The sequence below is a fragment of the Oncorhynchus mykiss genome, chromosome 4 (assembly GCF_057628025.1).
Source record: "Oncorhynchus mykiss isolate SJ-2025 chromosome 4, ASM5762802v1, whole genome shotgun sequence".
In the NCBI taxonomy this organism is placed as follows: Eukaryota; Metazoa; Chordata; class Actinopteri; order Salmoniformes; family Salmonidae; genus Oncorhynchus; species Oncorhynchus mykiss.
Window position 1 is genome coordinate 37,507,154 of NC_143025.1, and position 25,376 is coordinate 37,532,529.

The following is a 25,376-nucleotide window of genomic DNA, read 5'->3' on the forward strand; positions in this document are numbered from 1 at the left end:
CAGAAAAGCCTGATTGGTGGAGTGCTGCAGAGATGGTTGTCCTTCTGGAAGGTTCTCCCAACTCCATGTAGGAACTCTGGAGCTCTGTCAGAGTGACCATCGGGTTCATGGTCACCTCCCTGACCAAGGCCCTTCTCAGATTGGCCAGGCGGCGTGCTCTAGGAAGAGTCTTGGTGGTTCCAAATTCCTTACATTTAAGAATGATGGAGGCCACTGTGTTCTTGGGGACCGTCAATGCTGCAGAATTTTTTTGGTACCCTTCCCCAGATCTGTGCCTCAATACAATCGTGTCTTGGATCTGTATGGACAATTCCTTTAACCTCATGGATTGGTTTTTGCTCTGACATGCACTGTTATGTGCCTTTCCAAATAATTTCCAATCAATTTAATTTACCACAGGTGGACTCTAATCAAGTTGTAGAAACAGCTCAAGGATGATCAATGGAAACAGGATGCACCAGCGCTCAATTTCGAGTCTCATAGTAAAGGGTCTGAATACTTATGTAAATAAGGTATTTCAATTATTATTTTTTTTGCTAAAATTTCTAAAAACCTGTTTTCACCTTGTCATTTTGGGGTATTGTGTGTAGATTGAGGATGAAAACAATTAATTTAATCCATTTTAGAATAAGGCTGTAACAAAACAAAATGTGGAAAAAGTCAAGGGGTCTGAATACTTTCCAAATGCACTGTAGATAACATTTATTTGTGAAGAGATGGGTAAAGTGAAATGCTCTTGATGGTGCTACCTAGCAACCATCAAGAGATTATGAGTGTAGAGCGTGCCAATGCAGCCTCAGCATTACGGCTACATTTCATACTAAGCTGTAAGCAAAACTTTACCGCAATCATGACTAGGTTGGTTAGCGAAAATAGAAGAACACTCTAAAAAATACTGTGTTAAAAACAACCCAATTTGGGTAGATATTGGACAGAACACACATTGCGTTATTTTGACCCAGCAAGTTGGGTCACAAACAACCAATTGTTTTCTTTAAGTTGGGTTGTTGATGCTGGGTTATTGAGCTATAATGCACCGGGTCAGCTAGCATGGATGAACACTTCTCCCTCTCTGTCACGGACGCCATGGTTGCCCTTCGTTTGAAGATGTAAACCAGAGACAGGTGTATTATACAACAGCATTCTGTGTGTTCTTTTTTCGCATATTTGCAATCAAACGCCAGAATTTTCTCCATCTCCTATCGTACTTTAATTCCACTGATTTCAAAACTCGGTCCTCCAGAAAGTGGAGAGCAACACTTATGCAGTTCGAACAAGTGATATCTTTAAAAAAAAAAAAACGCATTAGAAAGGATTACCTACACATACTGACTAGCTCATGTTATTGACAGAAGCAGGCTACATGGCAGACCAATCCGAATTCATCTCTCGGCATGTCCAGCCCACTCATTATCTCAGCCAATCATGGCTAGTAGGAAGGGTGCTGTCTTTTTCTGTGGCTAAACCAACTAGGCTCGTAATTTAACCATTTTATTCGTATTTACAGATGGCATACAAGATGTTCCAGAAGGCATTTCTGCCCAAAAATGCATTTTTGATAAAAAAGGTTTACGTTCAAATGGCTCTCCTGTGAAGTAGACGCACGACATACGCCTAGTTTCCTGAAACGAGTCACATTTTTCCTCCTGAACTTATTTCGGCTTTCCATAACAACAGGGTTGAATAATTATTGACTGAAGACAATTCAGCTTTTTATTTTTGATTAATTTGTAAACATTTCTAAAAACATAATTCCACTTTGACATTATGGAGTAGTGTATGTAGATCAGTGACACAAAACTACGCTTATGAAAAAAACATGATTTCACGTGAAATTTCACATAATTTGTTCATAGAACATCAGTTTGCGAATAACCATTGACTTATGCTTTTGTGTCGAAAATAACTGTAAAATTTAGTCATGGTGTGATGCTCAATATCTGGATGTGTAAACTACAAGCACAGGCTGCTGGGGTAACATTTAATTGGTTACCTTACTAAGAAGTCGAGCAGAGGTAACATAGCTAACTAAGCTAGCTAATGTAACTAGCTAGCGAACGACATTTGTTTCCCTAAACCAAATCTAGCTACCTAGCTTTCATAATACGCTTGGCTAGACATTCCTAAGCAAATCAATGCAATAAAGCTAGCTGCTATCTTGTGATGTGATTTGTAACTTTGCAAACTGACTTTAGACCGTATCTAACCGTTAGCTATCTAAATCAAATCAAATTATTTTGGTCACATACACATGGTTAGCAGATGTTAATGTGAGTGTAGCAAAATGCTTGTGCTTCTAGTTCCGACCATGCAGTAATATCAAACAAGTAATCTAACAATTTCACACACTACCTTATACACACAATAGTAAAGGAATACATATAAATATACATATAAATATATGTATGAGTGATGGCCGAACGGCATAGGCAAGATGCAGTAGATAGTATAGAGTACAGTATATACATATGAGATCAGTAATGTAGGGTATGTAAACATTATATAAAGTTGCATTGTTTAAAGTGACTAGTGATACATTTATTACATCCAATTTTGTATTATTAAGTGGCTAGAGATTTGAGTCAGTATGTTGGCAGCAGCCACTCAATGATAGTGATGGCTGTTTAACAGTGGCCTTGAGATAGGAGCTGCACCTGTACTGATCTCGCCATCTGGATGATAGCAGGGTGAACAGGCAAAGGCTGGGGGGTTGTTGTCCTTGATTATCTTTTTGGCCTTCCTGTGACATCGGGTGGTGTAGGTGTCCTGGAGGGCAGGTATTTTGCCCCCGGTGATGCGTTGTGCAGACCACACTACCCTCTGGAGAGCCTTACGGTTGTGGGCGGAGCATTTGCCGTACCAGGCGGTGATGCAGCTCGACTGGATGCTCTCGATTGTGCATCTGTAAAAGTGTTTTTGGTGACAAGCCAAATTTCTTCAGCCTCCTGAGGTTTCCGTTTTTATAATATAAATGGTCCACCCACGCTGTCTGTGTGGGTGGACCATTTGAGTTTGTCTGTGATGTGTATGCCGAAGAACTTAAAACTTTCCACCTTCTCCACTACTGTCCCATCAATGTGGATAGGGGGGTGCTACTTCCTGAAGTCCACGATCATCTCCTTTGTTTTGTTGACGTTGAGTGTGAGGTTATTTTCCTGACACCACACTCCAAGGGCCCTCACTTCCCTGTAGGCTGTCTCGTCGTTGTTGGTAATCAAGCCTACCACTGTAGTGTCATCTGCAAACTTGATGATTGAGTTGGAGGCGTGCATGGCCACACAGTCATAGGTGAACAGGGAGCACAGGAGAGGGCTGAGAACGCACCCTTGTGGGGCCCTAGTGTTGAGGATCAGCGGGGTGGAGATGTTGTTTCCTACCCTCACCACCTCAAGGTGTCCTGTCAGAAAGTCCAGGACCCAGTTGCACAGGGCGGGTTCGAGACCCAGGGTTTTGAGCTTAATGACGAGTTTGAAGGGTACTATGGTTTTAAATGCTGAGCTATAGTCGATGAACAGCACTCTTACATAGGTATTCCTCTTGTCCTGATGGGTTAGAGCAGTGTGCAGTGTGATTGCGATTGCGTCGTCTGTGGACCTATTGGGGCGGTAAGCAAATTGGAGTGGGTCTAGGGTGTCAGGTTGGATGGAAATGATATGACTAGTCTCTCAAAGCACTTCATGATGACGGAAGTGAGTGCTACGATAGTCGTTTAGCTTAGCTTTCTTGGGAACAGAAACAATGGTGGCCCTCTTGAAGCATGTGGGAACAGCAGACAGGGATAGGGATTGATTGAATATGTCTGTAAACACACTGCTAATGCTCTGAGGATGCGGCTAGGGATGCCATCTGGGCTGGCAGCCTTGCGAGGGTTAACACGTTTAAATGTTTTACTTGCATTGGCTGCGGTAAAGGAGAGCCCACAGGTTTTGGTAACAGGCCGTGTCGGTGGGACTGTAATGTCGTCAAAGCAAGCAAAGACGCTGTTTAGTTTGTTTGGGAGCAAGACATCGGGGTCCGCGACGGAGCTGATTTTCTTTTTGTAGTCCGTAATTGACTGTAAACCCTGCCACATACCTCTCGTGTCTGAGCCGTTGAATTGCATTTCTACTTTGTCTCTATACTGACGCTTAGCTTGTTTGATTGCCTAGCGGAGGGAATAGTTACACTGTTTGTATTCGGCCTTGTTTCCGGTCACCTTGCCCTGATTAGTGGCAGTGATTTGCGCTTTCAGTTTTGTGTGAATGCTGCCATAAATCCACAGTTTCTGGTTGGGGAAGGTTTTAATAGTCGCTGTGGGTACAACATCACTGATGCACTTGCTAAGAAACTCACTCACCGAATCAGCGTATACATCAATGTTGTTGTTCAATGCTATGTGATCGAAGCAATCTTTAAGCGTGGAATCAGATTGGTCGCACTAGCGTTGAACAGACCTGAAAACAGGCCTTTCCTGTTTTAGTTTCTGTCTATAGGTTGGGAGCAACAAAATGGAATCATGGTCAGATTTGCCGAAAGGAGGGCGAGGGAGGGCTTTGTATGCGTCGCGGAAGTTAGAGTAATAATGATCCAGGATTTTGCCAGCCCGGGTCGCGCATTCGATACGCTATCTACTGAAGAGGCTAACGTGACTGGCCTATCTACAATATAAGGCATGTTGATGGTCTGGGCATATTTGGATCAGTGGTGATCACCATGCTGCAGCCTTACCTCGGAAAGGGGCACACCACATTTGTGGACAACTGGTACAGTAGCCCTTTTCCAGTACCTTTTGAGGGAGAACACAGGCGCCCTGTTGCACAGTGAGGAAGGGGATGCCAATATTCAAAAAGAAAATGAGCAAGGGGGAGGGGGGGTGGGAGTTCCAAACGAACGGGGAGAAAATGGCAGTGAAATAGCACAGCAAATGCGATGTCCATGTTCTGTCCACTGTGCACTCCAAAATGTCGGACACAGGAAAACTAGACTATGTCACCAGAGAGAGGAAAATGAAGCCCGACTGTGTGTTGAAGTACTTCAAGAAGATGGGAGCAGTTGACAAAGTGGGCATGCAGAACCGTTTTGTTGGGTGTGCCAGAAAACCCCTCAAATGGCACAAGAAGCTATTTTCCCACCTAATAGACATAGCTCTCCTTAATGGCCACATTTTCCACAGGCAGGTGGCAGGACAGGTGATCTCATACCAGCAGTACAGGATAATCCTGATGAGGCAGCTCCTTGAGGACCACCACACTCCTCATAGTCCGTCTACTGGGGCCGGCCTGCCTCTGACAATCCTCTATGCCTCACTGGACATCACTTCCCAAGCGAGGAGCCTTGTAATAACACAGGCTTGGGTGTAGTTCCTTGCTTTGGCGAGTACCTCACCCACAAGCACTGAGTGGAAAGTAGGCCTATAGTGGCTCTATTTCTGAAATAAAGCAGGACAAGAAAATAATGTCATTAACAACTTTTGCTTTATGCTGATAAAAAAAAAATATATAATTGTAAAATGTATCGAAATGCATGACTTGAGGTGTTTGATGCGTAGAGGGTGAGGTGGGACTGGAGAAACATATGTTTGTTGCCTGAAATGAAATACTTTGTTTGACTCCTGGGCTCCATTTCTGAATTAAAACAGTAAAAGAAAAGTATGTAATTAACTTTTCTTATTCCTTGATTTGTAATGCATTCTCACAATTGTTATGTTAAATATCTTCCTTGCTGGGTGACGAGGCAGGCACGAGGCAGGCTACATGTCCAGTGATGATAATACGTTGACATGACGAAACGCAGCCACCACTCTAGCCTAGTTTTTCCAAGGGAGAAGAAATTATACTTAAAAAATAATTTAGGATGCCAGCATTTCTCAGCATTAGCCATGGTTGGCATATGTATACTGAACAAAAATATAAATGCAACATGCAACAATTTCAAAGAACTGCATTACAGTTCAAAAAAGAAATCAGTCAATTTAAATAAATTCATTAGGCCCTAATCTATGGATTTCACATGACTGTGAATACAGATACGCATCTGTTGGTCACAGATCTCTTTAAAAAAAAGTAGGGTCATGGATCAGAACACCAGTCAGTATGGTGACCACCATTTGCCTCATGCAGCGCCACACATCTCCTTCACATAGAGTTGATCAGGCTGTTGATTGTGTCCTGTGGAATGTTGTCCCACTCCTCTTCAATGGCTGTGCAAAGTTGGATATTGGCGGGAACTGGAACACGTGGTCATACAAGTCGACCCACATCATCCCAAACATGCTCATTCTGTGAAATGCTTGGAGAGAATGCAGGCCATGGAAGAACTGGGACATTTTCAGCATCCAGGAATTGTGTACAGATCCTTGCGACATGGGGCCGTGCATTACTATTCTGAAACATGAGGCAATGGCGGCAGATGAATGGCACGACAATAGGCCTCAGGACCTCATCATTCAAATTGCCATCGATAAAATGCAATTGTGTTCATTGTCTGTAGCTTATACCTGCCCATACCATAACCACACCACCACCATGGGGCACTCGGTTCACAAAGTTGACATCAGCAAACTGCTCGCCCACACAACGCAATACACGTGGTCTGTTGGCCGGTCGGTCACACTCTTGTCATTCTCTCAACCAGCTTCACCTGGAATGCTTTTCCAACAGTCTTGAAGGAGTTCCCACATATGCTGAGCACTTGTTGGATTCTTTTCCTTCACTCTGCGGTCCGACTCATCCCAAACATTTAAATTTGGTTGAGGTCGGGATTGTGGAGGCCAGGTCATCATTCTCCTCATTGGTAAAATAGCTCTTACACAGCCTGGAGGTGTGTTGGGTCATTGTCCTGTTGAAAAACAAATGATAGTCCCACTAAGCGCAAACCAGATGGGATGGCGTATCGCTGCAGAATGCTGTGACAGCCATGCTAGTTAAGTGTGCCTTGAATTCTAAATAAATCACAGACAGTGTCACCAGCAAAGCACCCTCACACCATAACACCTCCTCAATGCTTTACGGTGGGAAATACACATGCGGAGATCATTCGTTCACCTACTCTGCGTCTCACAAAGACACGGCGGTTGGAACCAAAAACCTCCAATTTGGACTCCAGACCAAAGTACAAAGTTCCACCGGTCTAATGTCCATTGCTCATGTTTCTTGGATCAAGCAAGTCTCTTCTTATTATTGGTGTTCTTTAGTCGTGGTTTCTTTGCAGCAATTCAACCATGAAGGCCTGATTCACAAAGTCTCATCTGAACAGTTGATGTTGAGACGTGTCTGTTACTTGAACTCTGTGAAGCATTTATTTGGGCTGCAATTTCTGAGGCTGGTAACTCTAATGAACTTATCCTCTCCAGCACAGGTACCTCTGGGCCTTCCATTCCTGTGTCGGTCTTTATGAGGGGCAGTTTCATCATAGCGCTCGATGGTTTTTGCGACTGCACTTGAAGAAACTTTCAAAGTTCTTGAAATGTTCTTGAAATGTTCTTGAAATGTATTGACTGACCCTCATGTCTTAAAGTAATGATGGACTGTTTCTCTTTGCTTATTTGAGCTGTTCTTGCCATAATATGGATATTTTACCGAATAGGGCTATCTTCTGTATACCCCCCCCCCCTACCTTGTAACAACACAACTGACTATTATTTATTTAAGGCTCCCTTTTTTATTTAGTTTTATAACTAAAAATGCTTTTTTTTTATTCAATAGTATATTTCAGTCACTGTAGATGCTGTGCTACAGAGCACAGACAAACAAAATACAAATAAAAGGTTTCACATATTTTCAAGACCTGAGCAATTTAATGTAGGTGTTTTATTCAATGCATTTACTTGTGGAATGTTACCGAATAGATAACAACAATAGAAAGAATAATCTGGTAGAGAGTCAGGTGGAGAATAGAGTGAAAGTGCACTGTACTGTAAGTAACAACGTTGTGAGCCAGGTGTAAATGGATTAGCAGCATTTCCAATGAATTGGAATACAAAAGAAGCCAACCACCCTTGACTTGATAGGCTATCAGCAGGACAATAGACTCTTGCCGTGTTTAGGGACTTTAAATGTATTAATGGATGTTTGCGAGGCTTGTCACTTCACCCATCTCTTTGCATAGCCCACCAAATGCACGGTTTTCTAACCACATCTGGATGGACCCATAACGAATTACTATGGGAATAAATATCACTGAATGACAGAAATATTAGAATAAACTAGGCTAATGCAATTGAAGGCAACACATTGTTGCTTACTGAAACACCCAAAGTCATACAATTGTTATAGTAGGATTTGAAGCAATGGCCTACCCGCGTGTGGTCAACAATTTCAGCATCATTTCGCACTGCTTTGAGACAAGCATTTTTTTATTTATTATTTCACCTTTATTTAACCCTGTAGGCCAGTTGAGAACAAGTTCTCATTTACAACTGTGACCTGGCCAAGATAAAGTAAAGCAGTGCGACACAAACAACAACACAGAGTTACACATGGAATAAACAAACGTACAGTCAATAACACAATAGAAAAAAGTCTATATACAGTGTGTGCAAATGGCGTGAGGATGTAAGGCAATAAATAGGCCATGGTAGGGAAGTAATTACAATTGAGCAAATTAACACTGGAGTGATAGATGTGCAGATTATGATGTGCAAGTAGAAATACTGGTGTGCAAAAGAGCAAAAAAGTAAATAAAAACAATGTGGGGATGAGGTAGGTAGTTTGGATGGGCTATTTACAGATGGGCTGTGTACTGCTGCAGCGATTGGTAAGCTGCTCACATAGCTGATGTTTAAAGTTAGTGAGGGAGATATAAGTCTCCAACTTCAGTGATTTTTGCAATTCGTTCCAGTCATTGGCAGCAGAGAACTGGAAGGAAATGCGGCCAAAGGAGGTGTTGGCTTTGGGGATGACCCGTGAGATATACCTGCTGGAGCTCATGCTATGAGTGGGTGTTGTTATCGTGGCCAGTGAGCTGAGATATGGCGGAGCTTTACCTAGCATAGACTTATAGATGACTTGGAGCCAGTGGGTCTGGCGACGAATATGTAGCGAGGGCCAGCCGACAAGAGCAAACAAGTCGCAGTGGTGGGTGGTATATGGGTCTTGGGTGACAAAACGGATGGCATTGAACCTCGTTTGGAGGTTTGTTAACACAGTGTCCAAAGAAGAGCTAGATGTATACAGAATGGTGTCGTCTGCATAGAGGTGGATCAGAGAATCACCCGCAGGAAGAGCGATATGATTGATATATACAGAGAAAAGAGTCGGCCCGAGAATTGAACACTGTGGTATCCCCATAGACTGCCAGAGGTCTGAACAACAGGCCCTCCGATTTGACACACTGAACTCTATCTGAGAAGTAGTTGGTGAACCAGGCGGGGCAGTCATTTGAGAAACCAAGGCTGTTGAGTCTGCCGATAAGAATACGGTGATTGATAGAGTCGAAAGCCTTGGCCAGGTCGATATAGATGGCTGCACAGTACTGTCTTTTATCAATGGCAGTTATGATATCTTTTAGTACCTTGAGCGTGGCTAAAGTGCACCCATGACCAGCTGGGAAACCAGATTGCACAGCGGAGAAGGTACGGTGGGATTCAAAATGGTCAGTGATCTATTTGTTAACTTGGCTTTCGAAGACTTTAGAAAGGCAGGGCAGGATGGATATAGGTCTGTAATAGTTTGGGCCTAGAGTGTCACCCCGTTTGAAGAGGGGGATGACCGCGGGGGCAGATTTCCAATATTTAGGGATCTCGGACGATACGAAAGAGAGGTTGAACAGATTGGTAATAGGGGTTGCAACAATGGCGGCAGATCATTTTAGAAAGAGAGGGTCCAGATTGTCTAGCCCAGCTGATTTGTATGGGTCCAGGTTTTGCAGCTCTTTCAGAACATCAGCTGTCTGGATTTGGCTGAAGGAGAAATTGGGGAGGCTTGGGCAAGTAGCTGCGGGGGTGCGGAGCTGTTGGCCAGGGTTGGGGTAGCCAGGAGGAAAGCATGGCCAGCCGTAGAGAAATGCTTATTGAAATTTTCGACTACTATGGATTTATCGGTGGTGACAGTGTTTCCTTGCCTCAGTGCAGTGGGAAGCTGGGAGGAGGTGCTTTTATTCTCCATGGACTTTACAGTGTCCTGAAACTTTTTGGAGTTAGAGCTACAGGATGCAAATTTCTGTTTGAAAAAGCTAGCCTTTGCTTTCCTAACTGACTGTGTGTATTGGTTCCTGACTTCTCTGAAAAGTTGCATGTCACGGGGACTATTCAATGCTAATGTAACGGATGTGAAACGGCTAGCTTAGTTAGCGGTGGTTCGCGCTAAGTAGCGTTTCAATCGGTGACGTCACTTGCTCTGAGACCTTGAAGTAGTGGTTCCCCTTGCTCTGCAAGGGCCGTGGCTTTTGTGGAGCGATGGGTAACGATGCTTCATGGGTGTCAGTTGTTGATGTGTGCAGAGGGTCCCTGGTTCGCGCCCGGGTATGGGCGAGGGGACGGTCTAAAGTTATACTGTTACATTGATGCTGTTGACCCGGATCACTGGTTGCTGCGGAAAAGGAGGAGGTCAAAAGGGGGGTGAGTGAAACGGCTAGCTTAGTTCGCGCTAAATAGCGTTTCAATCGGTGATGTCACTTGCTCTGAGACCTTGAAGTAGTGGTTCAAGGGGCGAGGGCACGGTCTAAAGTTATACTGTTACACTAATGCAGTCCACCACATTGTGTTTTTGTGCTGGTCGAGGGCAGTCAGGTCTGGAGTGAACCAAGGGCTATATCTGTTCTTAGTTCTACATTTTTTGAAAGGGGCATGCTTATTTAAGATGGTGAGGAAAGCACTTTTAGGTCACCTAAAAGAGAACTCTGAAGATAGATGGGGGGGCAATCAGGGGGGGTCATAACAGGTGGCAACAGTGAGAGACTTATTTCTGGAGAGAATCATTTTTAAAATTAGAAGCTCGAACTGTTTGGGCATAGACCTAGATAGCCTGCAGAGTTCTGTCATACTATCTCTGCAGTAGATTGCAACTCCTCCCACTTTGGCAGTTCTATCTTGACGGAAAATGTTGTAGTTGGGAATTGAAATCTCAGAATTTTTGGTGGCCTCCCCAAGCCAGGATTCAGACACAGCTAAGACATCAGGGTTTGGCGGAGTGTGCTAAAGCAGTGAGTAAAACAAACTTAGGGAGGAGGCTTCTGATATTAACATGCATGAAACCAAGTCTTTTACGGTTACAGAAGTCAACAAATGAGAGCGCCTGGGGACACGCAGGTCCTGGGTTAACCTCCACATCACCCGAGGAACAGAGGAGGAGTAGGATGAGGGTACAGCTAAAGGCTATCAAAACTGGTGGTCTTGTGCGTTGGGGACAGAGAATAAAAGGAGCAGATTTCTGGCCGTGGTAGAATAGAATCAGGGCATAATGTACAGACAGGGTTATGGTAGGGTGCGGGTACAGTGGAGGTAAATCTAGGCATTGAGTGACGGGTTGCATCTCTAAGACAGGTTGCATCTCTGGACGCACTAGTTATGCTGGGTGAGGTCACCACATGTGTGAGAGGTGGGACAAAAGAGGTATCTGAGGCTTGTTTAGTGGGACTAGGAGCTCCACAGTGAACTAAAACAATGATAACTATCCTAAACAACAGTATACAAGGCATATTGACATTAGAGAGAGAGACATAAAGAGAGGAATAAAGCAATCACAGGTGTTGATTGTGAGAGCTAGCTAAGACAACAGCGGGTAAGACAACAACAGCTAATCAGCTAAGACAACACCAACAGGTAAAATGTTGATGAATGAGCAGAGAGGGTCAGTTAACTACACACAGGGCCTGAGTTCGAGGCTGGTGCAGACAGATAAACAAAAATGAACAAAATGGAGTACCGTGATTAATGAACAGTCCAGCATGCATCAGCTATGTAGCCAAGTGATCATAGGGTCCAGTGAACAGCAATAGATGAAACAGGGAAGCCGCTAGGTAGTCGTTATTACACTAGCAAGCAGGAGACACAGCGTTCAACATTTATTAAATTTTTTTAGTTAGTAGGCCGGGGCTAGTAGAAACATCTGCTCTGGCGTCCGGCAAAGGCCGGTTGAGGGCTCAATGGAACGGATGGAATTACGTCGGCAGACCAGTCGTGATGGGACGACGGGGCTCCGTGTCAACAGAGGGTCTTAGGCCAGTTGGCAAAATATGTATTGTAGCTGGAGTAATTTCGTTTGCTAGCCGGGAGATGCGCCTGGCTCGCGGCTAACTGGTGCTAGCTTCGGGATAAGGGCGTTAGCCACTATAGCCACCCGGTAGCAGCTAGCTAGCAGCGATGATCCGATGCAAAGGTCCAGAGTTTACGGCAATAATCTGGTGGTGTATTTGATTCTAGTCGTGTTAGTGAAGAGTCCGGGAGGCATCAGCTGTGTAGCCGAGTGATCATAGGATCCACTGAGCAGGCCAGGAGGTGGGCCTGGCTCAAGGCTAGCTTTGGGCTTGGGCCATTCGGTGGAAGCTAGATAGCTGTGATGATCAGGAGTAATGGTCCAGGGCTTACGGCAGGAATCCGGTGCTGTAGTGGAGAAAAACAGTCCGATACTGGCAGGCTGGCAAGTATTATCAAGGCTAAAAGCGGCAGGTGTCTGTGCAAAAGGTAAAGGCTGCTAGCAGTGGCTAACAATGACTAAATAACTAGTAGCTAATTGCTGGTTAGCTTCTGATGGAGGTTCTGGCTATAAGGTCTAAAAATAGCAGATCCGTATCACATTGGGTGAGGCGGGTTGCCGGAAGGTATATTTCATTTAAAAATAGAAAAGAGTTGGAAAATATATTGAAATATATGCCCAAAAATTTTTATAACAATTTTACACGGGAGAATGACAAACAAACAAAGAAAGGGGACTGGTCTTGATAAATCAATCTGATTTTTCTTTTCACTGAATCTCCATTTGGGTATTGGTTAGCCTACAATTAGGGTGTGGAAATGTTAGGATTATTTTTCCTGGAATAGAAACACAATCAATTTAACTAAGCAACATTTCTAACAGTATAAATAGCACAACAAATACAATAATATTTTACTAACAAATTATAATCAATCCCAGATAGTCTGTTCTAACAAAAAAAGTTAACGTCTTTAGAACAGCCAATATTAAAAACAGTCAAATGCATTTGTGAATTCAATCACTTATGCCGACATGTTGCGGTTTATTACTTGTTTAATTATTCAAGGCTCCCTCTGTTATTTTGTTTTATAAATAAAATGCTTGACTGTATTTAAAGACAAGACTTGTATGCTGTGTGATGACATACACAAATGAATGAATGATTGATTGATATACTGTATATTGAAGTAGGCCTGTATGCCAATAAGTAAGTTACGCAAAAACAGCTATAGCAAGTAGGACACTTAGGCCTACAGCTCCACGTAATTTCAATATTTTCGCTTCTCAAATATGCCCTCTGGTGGTCAAACTAGCATTAATGGCAACAATGGCTGACAGTAAAATACTATGACGTCACGCACTCCAACGGTACCATACCATTCCGCATCATGCCGCAAGCTGTGCTGCAGTATGACGCCATTTTTAAAGGAAGAACCACTGTATGTGTACCTGCGAAGTGTACCTTTGACTTTTTTGTACCCTAGGGAACAGCACTGTACCCCTAACCATGGCCTTAAATGAAATTAGAATACAGCAGCATACTGTCATTGTATAAAAATAAAACCTTCAAGCTGTTGTATATACATTAGGCAAAGTTTAAAAATATATTATTGGCAATATATGTATAGCCAATCTCTGTTCTGTCCACAGACCTGGTGGCGCAGCAGGAACATCAGGTAAGTAGCAACCGAAAGGTTGCGAGTTCAAATTCTAAGTGAGGTTGAGTCCCAAGTAATCATTACACGTCAGCATACTGTTCTTTCAAATGAACACCTTAATTTAACTGTAAACATACAGTAACTTGTATAGATTTACTGTATTTTCACCACAACTAGACAAAACCTTCTAGGGGACCATGACAATATTCTAAGAAATGCTCTTAGGGATGTCCCTGGAACAAACCGGGAGCAAGGCACAACCTGCAGGGGACCATGACTGTTTAAATTTAATTAATGTCAATTATGCCTTTTAAAGTAAAATATTCTGGGTAAAGACACCTGGGTTTTCACGTGTAGTTTCATGGTATTTTGCATCCCCATGTTGTCACATTTATTTAACATGAGATAATTTTCCCACATGTGCTCAAATGCTGTCAAGTGTATTTTCATATTATCACGTTGCACATGTTATCATGTCAACTTCACATTGAAATTCATGTGGTTTTTCAGTAAGGGTAAACCTTCATCCCTTGTTATATCTCTGAGTTAGTTGAGCTCTGAATTATCTCTAGAGTAAAAACACTGTCTTGCTCAAACTGACTCTGTGAGTTTGGACCCCCTGGACAGAGAGCCAGAGAGGAAGAGTGTGATTTCCTCTTCCTTTGTGTTGTTAAGAGGAGCAGCAGTGATAGAGAGCCTGGTGACTAGGCTGCTCTGAATAGGCAGCTCATCTCTTCTCCACTCCTCTCCTCTGCACTGCAGACCAGTCTGACAGTCCTTGTGGTTTTCCTCAAGGACTGGCTAATGTATTCACAGATAGTGTGGGTGTATGTGTGTGTGTGTGTGTGTGTCTGTGTGCGAGTGTGTACAAGTGACTCGAAAAAGGAGATAGAGCGTGTGTATGTGCGTGTGTGTGCATGCAGGTATATACAGTTGAAGTTTACATAAACCTTAGCCAAATACATTTAAAACTCAGTTTTTCACAGTTCCTGACATTTAATCCTAGTAAAGATTCCCTGTTTTAGGTCAGTTAGGATCACCAGATTATTTTAAGAATGTGAAATGTCAGAATAATAGTAGAGAGAGAATGATTTATTTCAGCTTTTATTTTCTTTCATCACATTCCCAGTGGGTCAGAAGTTTACATACACTCAATTAGTATTTGGTAGCATTGCCTTTAAATTGTTTAACTTGGGTCAAACATTTTGGGTAGCCTTCCACAAGCTTCCCACAATAAATTGGGTGAATTTTGTCCCATTCATCCTGACAGAGCTGGTGTAACTGAGTCAGGATGTAGGCCTCCTTGCTCTAACACAATTTTTCAGTTCTTCCAACAAATGTTCTATAGGATTGAGGTCAGGGCTTTGTGATGGCCACTCCAATACCGTGACTTTGTTGTCCTTAAGCCATTTTGCCACAACTTTGGAAGTATGCTTGGAGTCATTGTCCATTTGGAAGACCCATTTGCGACCAAGCTTTAACTTCCTGACTGTTGTCTTGAGACGTTACTTCAAGCCTCCTCCTTTTTCCTCCAAACATAACGATGGTCATTATGGCCAAACAGTTCTATTTTTGTTTCATCTGACCAGAGGACATTTCTCCAAAAAGTACAATCTTTGTCCCCATGTGCAGTTGCAAACCGTAGTTGGGCTTTTTATGGCGGTTTTGAAGCAGTGGCTTCTTCCTTGCTGAGCGGCCTTTCAGTTTGTTGGTATATGACTCGTTTTACTGTGGATATAGATACTTTTGTACCTGTTTCCTCCAGCGTCTTCACAAGGTCCTTTGCTGTTGTTCTGGGATTGATTTGCACTTTTTGCACCAAAGTGTGTTCATCTCTAGGAGACAGAACGCTTCTCCTTCCTGAGCGGTTTGACGGCTGCGTGGTCCCATTGTGTTTGTACTTGCGTACTATTGTTTGTACAGATGAACGTGGTACCTTCAGGCATTTGGAAATGGCTCCCAAGGATGGACCAGACTTGTGGAGGTATTTTTTTTTTAGGTCTTGGCTGATTTATTTTTATTTTCCCATGATGTCAAGCAAAGAGGAACTGAGTTTGAAGGTAGGCCTTTAAATACATCCACAGGTACACCCCCAATTGACTCAAATTATGTAAATTAGTCTATTAGAAGCTTCTAAAGCCATGACATAATTTTCTGGAATTTACCTAGCTGTTTAAAGGCACAGTCAACTTAGTGTATGTAAACCTCTGACCTGCTGGAATTGTGATACAGTGACTTATTAGTGAAATAATCTGTCTGTAAACAATTGTTGGAAAAATGACTTGTGTCATGCACAAAGTAGATGTCCTAACTGACTTGCCAAAACTATAGTTCGTTAACAACAAATGTGTGGAGAGGTTGAAAAACGAGTTTTAATGACTCTAACCTAAGAATGTAAACTTCCAACTTCAACTGTATGCATGTTTGTGCATGGGAGCGTATATAAAAGTATCTATACGTCCTCTTAAGAGTGTGTGTCTCATACCAAGCAAATACTCAGACAGAGCTGAGCAATTAAACATCCAGTCGTGCATGTTAACAGTAAATGGCTGACGGCCTTTCAGCCCATTGTGATGAAGAGTTCTTGTGCAGTGATGACGAACTCGGCCCTGGTCAACAGTCAACACAGTGGGAGAGAGCGAGAGAGCCTCTCAAAGACGCTTCCTTTTCATTATCATCATTACCCTCTCTCTATCTGCTGCTGCAGTCTCGTTAAATGGCCGCTCTCTTTTATTATTGTTATTTACCATTTTGACAGGGAGGTCATACTGAGACTACGGTCTCTTTTACAGATGAGCCATGCATAAATACATCAAACACATACAATATACAAAATTAGAAAACAGACACATTTATCAACACAGAGGTCTCCAATCATTACTCCGGAACTGGCCAAGGGGGACCAGAACATCTCATTTCAGAGAGCTCCGGAAGTTGTTCCACATAAAGGGCCCAAAAAATAAATAAAAACAGCTTTACCCAACTCTGTGGAGACCGACCGGGCCTTCAATGTTATCCAAGCCTGAGACCGGGGGGTTGGTAATTTGTAAGTCTAAATTGAATGAATGATGATAGATACATAGGAAGTTGGCCTCTCTCTCTCACTTTACACCTGTCTCTCTGCCTCTCCATCTGTCTCTCTTCACCTCTCTTTCTCTGCCTGTCTGTTTCCCTCTCTGTCTTTGTCCATCTGTCTCTCTTCCCCTCTCTTTCTCTGCCTGTCTGTCTTCCTCTCTGTCTGTCCATCAGTCTCTATTCCTCTATTTCTACCCCACTCTCTTTCTCTGTCTGTCTCCCTCTGCTCTCTCTCTCTATATATGACTGGCTGTCACTCTATCGCCTCTCTCTGTCTTTCACTCGCTTTCTTTCTCTCTCTCTCCATCTACCTCTCCTTATTCTTCCTTGCTCACCCCTCTCTCATTCACAGCTGGCTCAGTGGGATGGCTGTTTGGGCTGAGAGCAGAGCAGTGCAGGGTAATGAATGCATTGGGGGAAATAATGTTTTTTGTAAACAGAACAGCACTAAACCCTCACCCAGCTGACCTGATTTACCATTGCTGGAGAGCTGCATATACACACACACCCGCACACACATGCACAAACACATACACGCATGCACACAGCTGCATTCAGGATAGGTCTCAGTGGGGGGAGGCACACCGGAATGTTCAGCAGAGAAATGCCAATCCAGAACAGAACATTTAGAATGGCAGCAAGTTGACAGAATGATCTACAGAAGAATCTTATCTTGGCAAAAGGTTGAGGGCTAGACTAATGTGCAACACAGCAGCACAAAACCAAACCTTCTGGAGTGGTTTATAATGCCAGCAAGCCTAACACACACACGTGCGCACTCACACACACACACTCACACACACACACATATCATGTCACATCGGTATTCAGTTGGTAAGAGACAGACATTCCGTAAATACTAGTAATAGACTGGATAACGCAAAGATGGTGGACAGACAGAAAAGAGAAATGGGTTAAATAACATTTAGATTTAGAGCAATAAAGAAATGGAATAAATTAACTGAGCAAACTAGAAACCTTTCAATATATGAATTGAAACATTATTTTAAAACCATTTAAATACAATACATAGAAATGTTGTGGGACTATAGTAGATGAAGAATCAATATTTTTTAGATTGAGTATTTATTGGGTCATTATGATAGTATATTATGTATGTTTGTAATAGTGTGTTATATGTGAAAATGTGTTCGTATTATAAATGGTATTTTAATGTTTAAGGAAGGACTCTTGGAAGATTAGTCCAAATGGGGACTAAAAGAGATCCAAATCAAATCATGTCATGTGAGGAGGAAGCAAGGGCTATATTAGTCATGGCTATGCACTGTGCCACCCTCACTCACTTCAAAGGAAGGTGTGGGTTGATGCTACAACAACTGTGGATTTAAACATACAAACACACAAATGAGGAAGCAGAGAGTGGGAGGGCAGGCAGCTTGAGGGGAGACAGAACGATATAGTGCTACTACAACCAGACAGAAATGGGCCGAGAGAGAGACAGAAGATATAGAGGGGACAGGCTATAGAAAACAAAGTGGGGGGGGGGGGGGGGGGGGGGTGAGGAGAGAAAGCGAGTGATATAGTTTGTAAGCCACATTGCCAAACTGAAGGATATAATATTGATGTGTACAGTCTGGTAGCAAGACGTGACAGAGGAGTGTAGCGGCACTGGTTTGACTGTGACAGCCTCCGAGCTGTGATGTCACACATCAGACACCAACGTGACTAGTGTGCACTGTACCCAACACGGCTATTTACATACCCAATTAACAACCACCAAAGCCCTAACAGGCAATATATTCAGACAGATCCTCCCCTTAAATCTGTGCCATGTTTGCCACCAAGCTGTGTAGGGACTCTGTTGGGATTCAGTATGTTGGTACTATTAATGGTACTGTCGGTGAGTGCAGTCTATGTGGAGGAGGGTTAAAGCACTGTGTGGGTGTCTCTCGGAAAACAGTGTCTATGAGAAGCTAGACTGTCTGAGAGGTGGGTTGTAGGGAGCACTGCCATGTGAGACTATGACATGGGTGAGAGAGAATGTGTGAGAGAGTACGGGAAAGAGCACTGTTTAAGACAAGCTAGCACTGTTGTTGAGTTCATGTACAGAATATCCTGGAGCACTCATGGAGCCATGCTTTACTGACTACATAGACTGCTGCACTGTTGCAGGCTATTTATTACCTTGTGTCAACTGAAAATAACTACATTCACAAATCACCAAAAGCTTAGGCTACATTAAAGCAATTCATAAAATGATCTAACCCAAACCACAAATCAAATTATAATCCACAATGGAATACCAATAATCTCAGCAAATAAACTGAACACTAGTAGTAGGACAGTACTGGCCATGACAAATGTGCCAGGCAGAGCAGAACAATAGCCAGCCGTGTGGGTTTCCTCCACCAAGAGTTGGCATCTGTCCGACATGAACACCACGTGACTGGGATTTATAACATAGGATACAGGAAGTTGTTTCACACACATCCACAAACATTATATTTCCACTTCCCTTATACTCTCAGATGAATAGGTGACACGAATGATGTGCTCTGTGATATATTCTGAAAATAACAAACGTTTTGCGCTAATCTGTTGGGATCTGGCTGTCTGTTGCGTGATTTGGAATGCTGGTGGCTTCGGTTTCAGCACCGGGACAGAGTGGACAGCGCCTACTGGCTGTTGTATATGCAGAAGAAGCTATTATTGGTTGATCACACAAACCCCAAAACAGAAGCAACCTCTAAAATTGGATCTGTTCAGTTACAGACAAAACAGTTCATGTAAGATTTCAAGCCAAAAGCAGTTGGCTTCTCTATGGACTCCATGGGCTACCATCATGGTGGGATAATTATGCCAAGTCACCATAGCAACAATGGATGCCTACAACTTCTCTTTACAGTTTCCAAGACCATCTTAAATGAGGCAAACCAGTACACGGTACTGAAACAACAGTTGGTTGGGACACCTTTAGTGAATGCTTCAAATCATCTCCCTCACTTCGACAGGCAGAATGCAGCCTAGATTCTATAACAAGTCCAAATGCATTCATGCAAGTGAGTCAAGTCATTCTGTTCTGACATTTGAAAAGCTGCAAGACAGCAAAAACCTTGCAGTCACATTATCTTGCTAAAAACAGAAATGGATCCAACTGCAGAATATTGAGTTTAGCTATAAGATGCCTGGTCAGTTGGTTAGCCTAACCATGCAAGACAGACTATCCATAGAAAATAATATCAAAGGTTTTAAATAGCCTGCTCTCTTCTTCATAATATGTTGTCTATGATATTGGGTTGAATATAGGCTTACACTGTAACAAATTTCTATACACTTACAGCAAAAAATGTACAGTTAGCTACTGTAATTCTATATTATAGTACTGTAAAGAGCAATGCATTAAGGGGGGTTCAATGGCATTCAGCTACACTGCTGTAAAATTACAGCAATTTCTGTGATTTTACAATACAATTTTACAGTTAAGTGCTGTATTACCTGTTTTGCTTACTGGGAATTATAGTGCATCGTAGAAAAATGTGTGCGGGGAGAGAATCTCTGGCTTATTAACATATTTTGAGGCATGCCTTGTAAGAGGCTATATTTGTTGCACCCGTTAGTAAGAAATGCTGTACCCCACAGAATACATTACCATACCGTACTTTTGGAATCTAAAAACCTTTTCTTATAAATATACAGTGCCTCTACAAGTGTAAGTGATATAAAACAACAAATAATCATTGGTATGTTGTAATACATAATTACATACACTGTTAGCAATTTCTGTAATTTTATTACACTACATTATAACAAAAAAAGTACTGTATTTCTGCTTTCTGAGTATTTACTGAAGTGTTCTGTAAATGATGGTGCATTGTGGGAAAATGTTGTGGGTGGGGAAAGAATCGCTGACTCATGAACATATTTTGAGGCGTGCTATGTAAGGGGCAATATTTGTTGGACCCTTTAGAGAGAATGCTGTACCAATTGAACTGATTTGTGGTAGTAGTACCACATAATTTAATATTTCAATGGGGACTAATCATGGTGGCAGCAAGTCTTAAGCTTTTGCTGGTTGAGCAATTTGCCATGTCCTACTGGTCTGTTTTACCTTGTAATCATGGCAAGTTTGGAAGTATTTGTTTAGGCCTCCAGAAGTGCAAGAAGACATAGAACACAAAATATTCATAAATATGTCGTAATATACAAATTCCGTAGCAGCCATCTTACTTGCACCAATGCCATTTAATTACAGTAAAACGCTTTAAAATACCAATATTGCAATTACAGTAGCATTTACGTTCTTACAGTATAGTAGGCTAATTTTACAGTATTGTACTCTGTCATTGCTCTGATATCACAATAATTTACAGGAAGCTGGTGGCAAGTTACTTTGAATAGTACAGTTAAATACTTACTAGCCAGAGATGGGCGAAGACATATCAAAAGGTATACTTACTATAAAATATAAAATACCTTGAAGACCGATGCCTCCTTAACTAAAACAACATCCCAGTAACCATTACAGAAACCTTTTACTCTATCAGCTGCCTGATACACAATGCATGAATGAGTCACTGTGCAGCCTAGTCACCACATCCCCATCACCAGCAAGACGCAGCAGCATGGCTCTTTAACCCAGGCTATTAACGTAACAGCGCTACACAGTCAGTCTGCCATAAATCAATCCTCTCGATTTCATACAATTGTCAAAATGGGAGAAATACATCGAATCGTTTTCCATGACACGCTTCTCCTTGGGTTAATGTCTGTAACACAGTGAGTCGAGCCGCGAGCCCCACATCTAGCCGACTGCTGGGTCCACGCAGTCAGACTGTGCGTGTCTGTGAACGCGTGTTACCTACCTGTCTCCAGGTGGAGAGAGAGACGCGACTCAGTGATGTAGGGCGTATCGCTCTTGGACCGGACTCTCCGGATCGGCCGACGGTCTATCTCATTCTCCGGTGACGCCGCCATTTAGGTATCCTTTGCCGGGCAACGTCCTTCCACTAGCAACCAACTGAACTGCGCGAGACGAGACTCATGCACGGGCAGACCGTGTAGGTAGGTGATGCGGGCGATGTGAAATGGAGATGACGGGGGAGAGAGAGAGCGAGAGAGAGAGAGCGAGAGAGAGAGATGTTCCACTGTAATAGTGAAGGTGTAAACTTGGCAGTAGAAAATCTTAACAGTATATTTGACCTCTCAGCTTCCCTATCAAATCTAAAAATCTCAAATAGAAAACCGAAGAAAATGAACAACAATGACAAATGGTTTGATGAAGAATGCAAAAATCTAAGAAGGAAATTGAGAAACCTGTCCAACCAAAAACATAGAGAACCGGAAAACCGGAGTCTACGCCTTCACTATGGTGAATCACTAAAACAATACAGAAATAGGGTACGGAAAAGGGAACAGCACGTCAGAAATCAGCTCAATGTAGTTGAAGAATCCATAGACTTTAACCACTTCTTGGAAAATTGGAAAACACTAAACAAACAACAACATGAAGAATTATCTATCCAAAATGGAGATGTATGGGTAAACCACTTCTCCAATCTTTTTGGATCTATAACAAAGAACAAACCGCAAAAACATATACATGATCAAATACAAATCTTAGAATCAACTGTTAAAGACTACCAGAACCCACTGGATTCTCCAATTACCTTGAATGAGCTACAGGACAAAATAAAAACCCTCCAACCCAAAAAGGCATGTGGTGTTGATGGTATCCTCAATGAAATGACAAATATACAGACAACAAATTCCAATTGGCTATACTAAAACTCATTAACATCATCCTTAGCTCTGGCATCTTCCCCAATATTTGGAACCAAGGACTGATCACCCCAATCCACAAAAGTGGAGACAAATTTGACCCCAATAACTACCATGGGATATGTGTCAACAGCAACCTGTAACGCTCGTCGTGGGTGGAAGAAGAGGAGGACCAATGCGCAGCATGGTAAGTGTCCATATTGTTTTAATAAGAATACTGAACACTGAACAAAAACAATAAAACGACAAAAAGAACAGTCCTGAACAGTGAAGCAAAACACAGAACAGAAAATATTCACCCACACCACACGGTGGGAAAAGGCTACCTAAGTATGATTCTCAATCGGAGACAACGAACGACACCTGCCTCTGATTGAGAACCATACCAGGCCAAACACAAAACCACAACATAGAAAAATGAACATAGACTACCCACCCAACTCACGCCCTGACCATACTAAAACAAAGACATAACAAAATAACTAAGGTCAGAACGTGACACAACCTTGGGAAAATCCTCTGTATTATCATTAACAGCAGACTCGTACATTTCCTCAGTGAAAACGGTGTACAAAGTCTTCTCATGCTTTGTTGATTTCATAAAAGCCTTCAACTCAATTTGGCATGAGGGTCTGCTATACAAATTGATGGAAAGTGGTGTTGGGGGAAAAACATACGACATTATCAAATCCATGTACACAAACAACAAGTGTGCGGTTAAAATAGGCAAAAAACACACACATTTCTTCCCACAGGGCCGTGGGGTGAGACAGGGATGCAGCTTAAGCCCCACCCTCATCAACATATATATCAACAAATTGGCGTGGGCACTAGAAAAGTCTGCAGCACCCGGCCTCACCCTACTAGAATCTGAAGTCAAATGTCTACTGTTTGCTGATGATCTGGTGCTTCTGTCACCAACCAAGTAGGGCCTACAGCAGCACCTAGATATTCTGCACAGATTCTGCCAGACCTAGGCCCTGACAGTAAATCTCAGTAAGACCAAAATAATGGTGTTCCTTAAAAGGTCCAGTCGCCAGGACCACAAATACAAATTCCATCTAGACACCATTGCCCTAGAGCACACAAACAACTATACATACCTTGGCCTAAACATCACGCCACAGGTAACTTCCACAACCTGAGAGACAAGGCAAAAAGGACATTCTATGCCATCAAAAGGAACATAACAACATACCAATTAGGATCTGGCTAAAAATACTTGAATCAGTTATAGAACCCATTGCCCTTTATGGTTGTGAGGTCTGGGGTCCGCTCACCAACCAAGAATTCACAAAATGGACAAACACCAAATTGAGACTCTGCATGCAGAATTCTGCAAAAATATCCTCTGTGTACAACGCAGAACACCGAATAATGCATGCAAAGCAGAATTAGGCCAATAACCGCTAATTATCAAAATCCAGAAAAGAGCCATTAAATTCTACAACCACCGAAAAGGAAGTGATCCCCAAACCTTCCATAACAAAGCCATCCCCTACAGAAAGATGAACCTGGAGAAGAGTCCCCTAATCAAGCTGGTCCTGGGGCTCTGTTCCCAAACACAAACACACCCTACAGAGCCCCAGGACAGCAACACAATTAGACCCAACCAAATAATGAGAAAACAAAAAGATAATTACTTGATACATTGGACAGAATTAACAAAAAAACAGAGCAAACTAGAATGCTATTTGGCCCTAAACAGAGTACACAGTGACAGAATACCTGACCACTGTGACTGACCCAAACCTAAGGAAAGCTTTGACTATGTACAGACTCAGTGAGCATAGCCTTGCTATTGAGAAAGGCTGCCGTAGGCAGACCTGGCTCTCAAGAGAAGACAGGCTATATGCACACTGGCCACAAATTGAGGTGGAAAATGAGCTGCACTTCCTAACCTCCTGCCAAATGTATGACCATATTAGAGACACATATTTCCCTCAGATTACACACACTCACAAATAATTTGAAAACAAATCAAATTTGGATAAACCTCCATATCTATTAGGTGAAACATCACAGTGTACCATCAAAGCAGCAAGATGTCTGACCTGTTGCCACAAGAAAAGTGCAGCAGCCAGTGAAGAACAAACACCATTGTAAATACAACCCATATTTATGTTTACTTATTTTCCCTTTTATACTTGCATCTTACAACACTGTACATAGCCATAAAATGACATATGATATGTCTCTATTCCTTTGAAACTTATGTGAGTGTAATGTTTACAGTACATTTTTTATTGTTTATTTCACTTTTTTTTAATTATCTAATTTACTTGCTTTGGCAATGTAAACATGTGTTTCCCCAACCAATAAAGCCATTTAAATTGAACTGAATTGAATTGAGAGAGAGAGAGAGAGAAGCAAAGAAACCACCTCCAGTGGTGTGAGATGTACAGTGACACTATCGATTAAAAGAGGTCCTGCCTCCCTTCCGAAAAGAGAAAGTGAAATACACACACACACACACACACACACACACACACACACACACACACACACACACACACACACACACACACACACACACACACACACAGCACACACACACACACACACACACACACACACACACACACACACACACAGCACACACACACACACACACACACACACACACACACACACACACACACAGCACACACACAGCACACACACAGCACACACACACACACACACACACACACACACACACACACACACACACACACACATAGCACACACACAGCACACACACACACACACACACACACACACACACACACACACACACACAGCACACACACAG

At 42.5% G+C, this 25,376-nt stretch overlaps 1 protein-coding gene across 1 annotated transcript in view; it reads right to left on the minus strand.

Moving 5' to 3' along the window:
* The window catches only part of phactr1 (phosphatase and actin regulator 1), an 82,988-nt gene extending 60,848 nt beyond the window's left edge, over positions 1–22,140 (minus strand). The window contains exon 1 of the mRNA XM_021599614.3: positions 21,667–22,140. Within this exon, the coding sequence (XP_021455289.3) occupies positions 21,667–21,778 (112 nt within the window). The 5' untranslated portion in view covers positions 21,779–22,140. The remainder of the gene's footprint in view (positions 1–21,666) is intronic.
* Positions 22,141–25,376: the final 3,236 nt, after the last annotated feature.